At 42.2% G+C, this 10864-nt stretch overlaps 1 protein-coding gene across 3 annotated transcripts in view; it reads left to right on the forward strand.

Moving 5' to 3' along the window:
- The window catches only part of st6galnac3 (ST6 (alpha-N-acetyl-neuraminyl-2,3-beta-galactosyl-1,3)-N-acetylgalactosaminide alpha-2,6-sialyltransferase 3), a 307564-nt gene extending 297108 nt beyond the window's left edge, over nt 1-10456 (forward strand). For all 3 annotated transcript variants that reach the window (XM_048538730.2, XM_059648118.1, XM_048538731.2), the window contains one exon: nt 1363-10456. In XM_048538730.2, the coding sequence (XP_048394687.1) occupies nt 1363-1573 (211 nt within the window). In that variant the 3' untranslated portion in view covers nt 1574-10456. The remainder of the gene's footprint in view (nt 1-1362) is intronic.
- The last annotated feature ends 408 nt before the right edge of the window (nt 10457-10864 follow it).

Raw genomic sequence — 10864 nt, forward strand, 5'->3', positions numbered from 1 at the left:
CTACAAGCCTGAGCACAAAATGCAGGTTCGCATTCCAATGCAATATTGAGGGGACAGGACACTGGTAGACATTCCATCTTTCACAACATGCATTAAAGTAAGATACATGAAAATAAGGCACCATCTGCCCTTTAAGATGGATGTAAGTGATCTAATGACACTGTAGTTTGAAGAAAAGCAAGAGAGAAGAGTTAGAAGGAATGGTCACTGGACCCGAAATGTTAATTCCACGGATTCTGCCAGATCTGACGAGCTTTTCCAACAAATTCTGTTTTTGTTTCTGATTTACAGCATCTGCAGTTCTTTCAGGTATTTTTTTATTAGCAGAAGAATGCCCTCTGACCAATACTTATCAGTCAACCAACCCACTAGAGGACGTGATGGCCAAGTGGTAGTGTTTCTGGATTGTTAACCTAGAAATTCAGGTAACTTTCTGGTGACAAGTTCAAATCCCATTCCAGCAGATGGTGGCATTTGAATTCAATAAATATATGGAATTAAGAATCTACTGATGACCAGGAATTAATTGTCAGGAAAACCATCTGGCTCACTAATGTCCTTTAGGGAGGGAAGCTGCCAACTTTACCTGGTCTGGCCTACCTGTGACTCCAGACCCACAGCAATGTGGTTGACTCTTAACAGCCCTCTGGTCAATTAGAAATGGGCAATAAATGCTGCCTGGCCAGCAACATCCTGTGCATAAGTTTCTTTAAAAAAACTAAAGGATATTACCTTGTCATATATCTCAATGGTCAATGTGGGATCTTGCTGTGAGCAGAGTAGATACTGTGTTTCCAATATTTCAACAATGCCTACTCTTCAGATGTAGTTCACTGGCCGTGAAGCATTTTTAGATATTCTTTAAGGCATACAAAATGTTGCTTTTCCAGTGATCAGAAACTCTAGAAGCATTTATAGCCAACAACAAGATTTTCAGTACTGCTGAAAAACCTTTGCTGCATCTTTTCATCTGCCACTCATCAGGACACTCTGTAAGAAATAATAATGCAAAGGAAACCAACATTTCACTACAATAGGAGAGCTGTCAGTCTTAGTCTAACATTCTCCATGATGACACTGCCACCAGTCGGAGTCCACTTATCAACAAACCAGCACTCTTCCCTTATACTGTCAAAATGTTGCTTTCCTTTGGCATTGGTATTCTTGCAAACTGTCCTGATGAGTACATGATGAAAAGTTTCAACAACAATATCTTTTTCTCAGCAATACTCAAATGCTACATGACCTAAAAATTAGTGAAAGGTCTAGATGTCCCCTTAAAGGCCAGTTTTGTTTCTGAGTTGAAAGCTGCTGATAATGAAATAAAGCTGCACTGGAAAATAATGATGATTTGTTTCTCAGTTTTCACAGAGCTGAAGGGCGCAAAAAAGTTCCTTATCATTACTACGAAGCTGGAAGTCGAGATGAATGCGCGGAGTATGCCATTCACGAAAATGCCCTCTATGGAGGTCATCGGTTTATTACTGAGAAAACTGTCTTTGCGAAGTGGGCCAAGAATCACAACATAATCTTCTCACACCCAGCCAGCATCTATCCAGAATCAGGCTCTTAGAGCCTGAGCAAAAACTGACCACACCAGCGGCACAGAGAGAACAAAAAGGTCTTTGTCGCTCCATTATATTCACCGTGGAATCATTTCTCCTGTTGTCCGTGCAAGAACTGCATAAGATTTTGCACATGCCTGAACAAACCCTTTACAGCTGTCATGAAAATAAAAGGAACGGAAATCTGCAACCATTTGAAGTATTAATATTTCACTGCTGTGGTACTGTATATTAAAGAGAAGCACTTTAAGCATTGTCATCAGAGCATCAGACAAGGTAAATTACATTCTGAGTTTAAAATGTGATACAGATGATCAATATGTTAGAGGACTGGGACAGACATGAGCCTTTTAAGCTTGACACCTCAGCTCTGAGCCAGCTCAGGAAGATGGAGGTTTCCTCGCTGTAATGGTGCTATGTGAATCGAATTACAATGTATTGGAATAGAGTTCTACAGAGCACTTAAACTACACATTGAAAAAGGAAGCGCTCTTTAATTGATCATCATATCAGTGTGACAGGCCACAAGCTGGATATTCTGTGATATACCTCTGTAATTCTCCAGAAGCCTGTCTCCCATTAACAAAGTACAAGTCAGGAGTTTGAAGGAATGTTCCCCACTTCTTGGATAAGTGCAACTCCAACAACACTCAAGCTTGACAAAATCCGAGACAAAGTAGCCTGTTTGATTCAAGCCCTGCCCACCAACTTAAATGTTCACTCTCTTCACCACCAATGCTCAGTATTTTCATCTGCAAGGTACTTTGCAACAACTTGTCAAGACTTTTGTTTTGGTAGCCTCATGTCCTGTAATATCTAGAAAGACAATGACAGTGGATGCATTAGCCATTGCTTACAAGTTCCTCTCCAACTCACACACCATCCTGACTTGGAAATGTAATTGCTACTCACTGTCAATGTATCAAAGTTCTGCAACTCCCTTCCCAACAGCATTGTGGCCCCACCGACCCCAGAAAAGCTGCAGTGGTTTTAGAAGGCATCATATTAGTTTTCAGATGGTGCAAGGTGAGGTGGCAAATTGAAGGGACAGTGAAGCGTAAAGAGAAATGGATGGGGAAGTAGACAATATGTTGGCCAGGAAGAATACCTTACATTCTTAACCTGTTGCATTATATACAGTTATGGATGCAATAGATTCATAGAGGTCTAGCACACATAAAAAGGCCCTTCAGTCCATCGAGTTTGCATCAGTCAACAACAACCACCTAACGTTTCAAATCTCATTTTCCAGCACTTTGGCCCATTGCTTATTTGCCCTGATATTTCAAGTGTTGTCAAAAGTCTAATTAACTTTTCTATGAGAAGGAATGTTAAAATGAATCATTCTGCTCGAAATAAATGGATATTCCTAATGACCAGTGACGTTCCCAGCTAATCGTAAGCCTTTGACTTAGACTTTCTTCTGACTTTACATGAGCAGTAGTCATCCCATTTGTGGTCTGTACATCATACACCAGGAATGTGCCCATTTTCTATACAAAGGATACAGTAACCAAGGGGGCAATGATGGCATCCCGGTTTGATCTAAAATAGAGGTTCATTGCACATACTCCAATGTACACCTCTGCATACCAATACAATGCCCAATAAATGGGAAGACATAGTCTAGTGGCATTGTCATGAGACTAATAAGTTGGAATCCTGTATAATGTCCTGGGAACCTGAGATCCAATCCTGTCATTGTAGATGGTGGACTTTGAATTAGGCAAAAATCTGGAATTAAGAGTGTAATAAACACCATGAAACCATTGCCAGCTGTTGGGTTTGGCAAAATGCCCATTTGGTTCACTGATGCCCCTTTAGACTAGGGGGAGTTGCCATCCTTACCTGGTCGAGCCTACATGTGACTTCAGATCCATAGCAGGATAATTGACTCTTTACTGCCTTCTGCGTGGTTAGGGATAGGTGATAAATACTGGCCTGACTAGCTGCACTCATATTCTGAAAATGAATTTTTTAAACTCTCTGTATGGTTTATGCTGTTTTCATGCACAAAACGCAACTGAACATCTTGTGAAGAGCAGATGTGATAGAACATGCTTAATCTTACTGTACAAAGTGACTGAGGATCATATAAATAGGAGCGGACCATTCAGTCTGTCAGTAAATCCTCTGCTATTGCATTTGATTGTGGCTGATCAAACGCTTCAAAGTCTTTTAACTGCACCATTCAAAATAGCCATGTATATCATCGATAATCAAACATTTATCACCATCTATTTTAAAGACTGAGCTTCCATAACGCTCTGGGGCTGACTTTCAACAGGTTCATCACTCTCTGAGTAAAAAAAATTGTCCTCATCTCAGCCCTTAATGGAATATCCTTATTTTATAATCCCTTGGTTTCTAGATTCCCTGACCAGGGGACGCCATATACCTATTTCTGCCCTGTCCATCCTTTTAAGCTTGTAAATTTCAGTGAGATTACTTCTTATTATTGGAATTTCTAGAGAGAGTACAGACCCAGTGTGCCCAATCTCTCTTTATAAAACAGTCTTGCCATCCCAGGAACAAGTCTGGTGATCCTTAGGGGCAGTATAGTGGCTTCATGGTTAGCACTGCTGCCCTACAGCACCAGGACTGGGTTCGACTCCAGCCTCAGGCAACTGTCTGTTTACAGTTTTCACATTCTCTCCTGTGCCTGTGTCTGTCTCCAGCTTCCACCAACAGTCCAAAGATGTGCAGGTTAGATAGACTGGCCATGGGAAATGCAGCATTACGTATTAGGGGTGGATCTGAGTGTACTGCGCTTTGGAGGGTTCGTGTGCATTCAATGGGCTGAATGGCATGCTTCCACAATGTAGAGATTCTACGATTTATTGACAATAGTCTCTTTCCTGAGATAAAGAGACCAAAACTGCATATAAACTTTAGGTGTGGTCTAGCTAAGGCCCTGAATAATTGAAACAAGGCTTCACCACTCCTGTGCTTTGTGAAACAGTACAAAATAAAGAACACCTATTCCATCAGATTGTTTCACTGACATTAATAAAATAATTTTAACACTTCTCTCCAGGATTAGGGGTGCACACTGGCTCAGCACTGCTGCCTCTCAGCATCAGGGACCTGGGTTTGATTTCAGCCTCGGGCAACTGTCTGTGTGGAGTTTGCACTTTCTTCCCCCATGTCTATGTGGGTCCCCTCTAGGTGCTCCGGTTTCCTCCCACAGTCCAAAGATGTGCAGGCTAGGTGGATTGGCCATGCTAAATTGCCCATAGTGTTCAGGGATGTTTAGGTTAGATAGGTTAGTCATGGGGAAATACAGGGATAGGGGAATGAGCCAGGGTGGGATGCTCTTCAGAGGGTTAGTATGGACTTGTTGGTCTGAATGGCCTGTTTCCACACTTTAGGGATTCTATGATTTCTTACCCCCAGTCCTGCTTCAAGGTGTAGAGGCTTGGGTGGAGAAGATGCTGTAAAAGAGGCCATGGTAAGTTGTTAGAGTGCATCATGTAGATGGCACACGCTCCTACCATGTTGTGCTGGTGACAATGTGAGTGGTTTCAGTGGAAGGTGCATTCAAGTGGGCCACTTTGTCCTGGACTGCACTGACCTTCTAATGTGGCAGAAGCCACACAAAACCAGCCCAGTGGAGAATATTTCATCGTACGCCTGAACTGTGTCTTAAAGAAGGCACAGGATTTATATCCTTTGACCTGCTCTTGTAGCTATGAGACTTATGTGCCTAGCCCAGTTAACTTTCTGATCAATAACCCCAGAGGGTTAGTGGTGGGGATTCAGTGATGGTAGTGGTGTTGAATGTCAAGGACAGATGGTTAGATTTGCCTTTTGTTGGAGAAGGTCATGTGTGGTGCAAAAATACATCACCATTTATCAGCCCCAAGTCTGCAACACTGTCTAGGTCTTGTTGCACATGTTGCACAGATTGTTTCTGCCGCTGAAGAATTGCAAGTTGTGTTGAACATTGTGCATTTATCAGAGAAATTCCAGACTATGATGAGAGGGAAGTTGAAACCACTGAAGACGTTTGGGCCACACCATCAACCTAAGGCACTGTTGCAGAGTTTTGACTCTGCTAAAACCCGGCATATCTTCTGATGTGCTGAACACTTCTCCTGTTAGTGTGATTGGTATGTCTGTGGCACTGTTCAAATCTCCCATTCAGTGTGGTATTCTGAAGAGAATTCAAATAAAACTAAAATGTTGATGACAAAGTGTGGATTCTCCAGCATCTACAGTTCCCGTTATCACTAAAATGTTGATGATGTGTCTTTTACAGGAAAATAGGATAGAAAATCGAGATGAAAATGCTTGCAGTATTCAATCTTTTAGTCTTTTTTATTCCTGCAAGGAACATGGTAAATGGGTGTCATTGGCTGGCCCCACATTTATTACCCATCCCTAATTGCCCTTGAGAGGTTGGAGGTGAGCTGCTGTCTTGAACCGCTGCATTCTACCTGCTGTGGGTTGACCCACAATGCTATTAGGGAGGGAGTTCCAGGATTTTGACCCAGCAACGGTGAAGGAACGGCGATATATTTCCGAGTCAGGATGGTGAATGGCTTGGACGGGTGCTTGAAGGTTGTGGTGTTTCAATGTATCTGCTGTTCTTGTCCTTCTAGATGGTGGTTGTCGTGGGTTTGGAAGATGCGAATCGCTGTAGCACGTCTTGTAGGTTGTGCACCATCTTGCTGCTGAGTGTCAGTGGTGGAGGGAATGGATGGTTACAGATGTGGTCCCAATCAAGTGGGCTACTTTGTCCTGGATAGTGTCAGTCATCTTCAATGTTGTTGGAGCTGCACCTATTCAGGCAAGTGGGGAGTATTCCATCACACTCCTGACTTGTGCCTTGTAGAGAGGCTTTAGGGAGTCAGGAAGTGAGTTCATAGCTGCTATATTCCTAGCCTCTGACCTGTTCTTGTAGCTACTGTATTTATGTGGTGAGTCCAGTTGAGTTTCTGGTCAATGACAACCCATTGGATGTTGATTGTGGTGGGGGGTTTAGATCCCTAGATAATTGAGGGTCTTTCAGATTAGTTTGTTATATTAAAGTATCTATTCATTAATCAACTCCTACACATAACTGTGGTCCTCCATCCTACATGCATTGAGTCAAAATCCCTAAACTGCCTTCCTAAACTCTCTCTATCTATACAAGGAAAGCCATTTAGGACTGAAATGAGGAGAAATTTCTTTACTGAGAGAGTGATGAGCCTGTGGAATTCTCTGTTACAGGAAGTGGGTGAGGCTAAAACACTGAATGTTTTCAATGAGTTAGATCCAATTTTTATGGCTAAAGGGATCAAAGCCAGTGAGGAGAAAGCAGGAACGGGGTACAGAGTTGGATGGCGATCATACTGAATGGTGGAGAAGGTTTGAAGAACTAAATGGCCTCTTTCTGCTCCTATTTTCTGTGCTTGTATGTTTCACCCCCTATATCCCATCTCCCCACACCCAAGTGCACACCCAAACTAAATGTTTTGCCACCTTTATGAAGCTGGGTCGGCAGCAGCTTTTCTGATGTAACTGGAGATACGCAAGAAATGCTGACCTTGCCAGCAGCACCTGTGAATTTCCAAAATCTGTGTCACATTGGCTGTACACAATCCTCTTATCAATCAGCTCTTCAAAAGCCCCTCAAAAGGTGACAGTTTCTATTTCCAGAAAAGCCTTGCTGTCTGAAATAGTTTGAGCAGTGTGGACTGAGCATCTGAAAAATGCTTGAAAACAGATAAATCAAGCCCCTCAGTAAATGGGGGATCCTGGTTATTTGCCTGGATCTACAATGAAGTGTGGAGAAACAGCGCTTGATGTGAACTATGATTGCTAATTGCTGATGTAAAATACAGTGCGTTCTTTGTTTATCTGGGTGACCTTTGAGATAGGATGTCTTTTTCTTTAGAAGCAATTTGTTTTTCGTATTGGCATTTTACAAATATCTGCTAAACAGCCTGGAACCTAAATAATGTGTGCAATACATGAAATATGTCTTATGTTATGTTGAGGAGGAATGAAAATGCATAATCTGGTATGTCAAAGTACTCTCCACACAGAAACCATTTCACTTTCTCTTCTGAGTCAGCAAGTTGCCTGTCATCAGTGTAAAATTCTGGGCGATCCTTATACAGCCAGTGTAGTACAGAGGGAGTGCTGTCCTGTCACAGGTCCTGAGTTTGAGATGGCCTGTTAAATAAACACCCACTCTGTTCTCTCAGGTTGATGCAAAGATTCCTTGGCTCTGTTCAAAGAAAGCAGAGAAATTTTGAATTGACAATTTGCTCTCACCCAGCACCACAAGAACAAATGACCCGCTCAGTAGGTACGTTTGCCAGTCATAACAGAGTTCTCATGAGAGAAAAAAGAACAGAAGTTGCTGGAAAAGCTCAGCGGCGTCTGTGAAGGTAAAAAGTCGGAGTTAACATTTCAGGCCTGGCTCTGAGGACCCAAAACGTTAACTCTGACTTTTTCCTTCACAGATACTGCCAGACCTGCTGAGCTTTTCCAGCAACTTCTGTTTTTGTTCCTGATTGACAGCATCCATGCAGTTATTTCAGTTCTCATGAGAGAAGACCAGGGGTGGTTTAACCTGAGAATCTCTACACCTCAGGTGAGGAGGGAGGGTGAGAAGGAGATGATAACCTCAGCCAGAAGTAGGAGTTAAACCCATGCTGAGAGGAGGGGATGTCCTAGTGGTATTATCACTGGACTGTTAATCCAATAGGCCCAGGTAATTCTCTAGGGACCTGAGTTTGAATCTCACCATGGTGAATGGTGAAATTTGAATTCAGTTAAACAAAGTCTGGAATTAAGAATCTAATTGTGATTTTGAATCCATTGCCAATTGTTGGGAAAACTCATCTGGTTCACTAATGTACTTTTGGGAAGGAAACTGCCATCCTCACCTGGTCAGGCCGACACGTGGCTCCAGACCCACAGCAATGTTGCTGACTCTTAAGTGCCCTCTGGTCAATTAGGGATGGGCAATAAATGCTGACTGGCCAGCGATGCCCTCATACCGTTAATGAATAAAGGCTCATTCAGCATCACAAGCCAAGTGAGCTAACCAACCTCCTTAATGTCAAAGTTGCCTTGGTGCCAGAGGACCATAGGGCTGCTCTCTCATTAGAGAAAGAGATGTCATTGCTGGATGTAGGGGTTTGCTGTATGCAAAGTGGCTGCCACATTTCCTATAAAATGTGAACAAAGATTACCAATCACGCAAGTCGCTCTTTTGTCATATCGGACTTGGAATTGTTACATCTCCACAGACGCTGCTGAGCTTCCCAGCACTTTCTGATTTTATTAACTCTTTGTTTTCTTATCTGATTGATAAACACAATGTCGTTCTCCACAGCGTGTGAGATTAGAGTGTGAGTTTTAGCAGGCGATTCCTGTAACCCCCAAAGGGACAGGAATCCAGGACAAAGGGGCAATAAGACGTTAAGAGTTTGAGCTTAAAGGCAAATCTAGGGAACCATTGCATGCAGACATTTGGCAGGATTTGGAAGGAAGTTCCTCAAGTAGCATTTAGGTGCAAAGTCAACAGAGCCATCTAAAAAGTTAACAAGGGGCGGTGAGATTTTCAGAATATAAGAACAATTAGCAGGAGTAGGCCCTGAAGCCTGCTCCACCATTTGATATGGTCATGCTGATCTCATCTTGGCCTCAACTCCATTTTCCTGCCTGATCTCCATAACGCTTTATGCCATATCTAATTAAAAATCTGTCCATCTCCTTAAATTTACTCAATGTCACAGCATCCTCCAGACTCTGGGGTAGTGAATGCCAAAGATTCACAACCATTTGAGAGAAATTATTCTTTCTCATTTCTGTTCATCAACCTCTAGGCCTAAAACTACAGCATCTTATCCTCTCTATGTCTACTTTGTAAATCACATTGAGCACCTTTATGCTTCAATTAGATCTGCTTCCATCCTTCTAAGCTGCAGAGAGAATACACCTAAACTGCTAAATTTCTCTTTAAAAGACAAGTCCCTCATCTCTGGAATCAGTCGAGCGAAGAATGGAGGAAGAGCAGATTAAGAAGATTGAGGCTTGCCACAAGTGGTGAAATAGCCACGATGGGCTGAAGGGCCTGTAATTGCAAATGCAGAATGTGAGTTTTACCAGAGACACATTCTCCTTGAATGTCTGTGGTCTAAGCAATGACCCTTGCAGGTACTTCCTGGCTAATATCCCTCCCCGACCTGCTAAATCACAGGTCACCCGATTGGGTCTGGCAGCAGCTGTGGAGGGAAATTGGAGTTAATGTTTCAGGTTGAGACACCCTTGCTCAGAACTCAACCTCAGAACTTTCTGAGGAAGGGTCACCCGACTCACAGCATTAATTCTGATTTCTCTCCACTGATGCTGCCAGGCCGGCTGCACTTTTCCAGCAATTTCTGTTTTTATCTCTGATTTCCATCGTCCGCAGTCCTTTCGGGTTTTTATTAAGAAACACCTCATGCTTATTTGTGGGATCTTACCATGCACAGGGCAACTGCCAGATTTGACTGTTTTGCAACAGTGACAGTATTCCGAATAATCGTTTCCAGAATGCACTGCAAAAACGCAAAGCTGGTAAGCACTTCGCAAATTCTAGCATGTCGTTAATGTAAATTTTAATTGTTTGTAACTTCTTGATAAATTATCCAGATTACTCCACCTGGCAATTCTCTGCAACCTTAAATTGTTACAGCAATTCTTTTCTAGATTTGCCAAGTGATAAGTGTTAGATATTAAATTTAATAAAGCAGCCTTCAAGATGATATATTATTAATTTTTTCTAATTGAGCACTGTACATCATCTGATTTTTCTGTCATGTTTTGCTAATCCTGTGTCACTTTCCCATTCCACTGCTGTTTAACAATTTTTCTCTTTGTGTGTGTTAATCCCGGCAATTTTTATATAAGCAATAAAAGAATGGTGAAAAGGAATATTGTTTTCGAATGTGGTTTCGTGCGTACAGCTTTTGCTGTCTGAATTTCAAGCATCACATTTCATAGGATATACCAGCCACTTTTCGGTGTGCCATCACTCCTGTTTTGTGAGAAAGGTAATATCACTTTTCATGCAACAGGCCCCTACTGCACAGGAATGGAACAAGTTCAAAGCTGGCTCTCAGCTAAAGAACATGAGCATGGCTGAAAAAGGATGCATTTCATTAAAGCATTATGTCTTGTACCCATTAATAGAGCTCACAAGAACACTAAAATTAAGGGGAAACAATATTTTATATTGAATGACAAAACGATGTTGATTGGTTGAGAAGTGGACTCTGCTTGTCAGACATCTTGCCAAGGAAAATGTATGGCAA

Source organism: Stegostoma tigrinum, chromosome 8 (genome assembly GCF_030684315.1).
Source record: "Stegostoma tigrinum isolate sSteTig4 chromosome 8, sSteTig4.hap1, whole genome shotgun sequence".
Taxonomy (NCBI): Eukaryota; Metazoa; Chordata; class Chondrichthyes; order Orectolobiformes; family Stegostomatidae; genus Stegostoma; species Stegostoma tigrinum.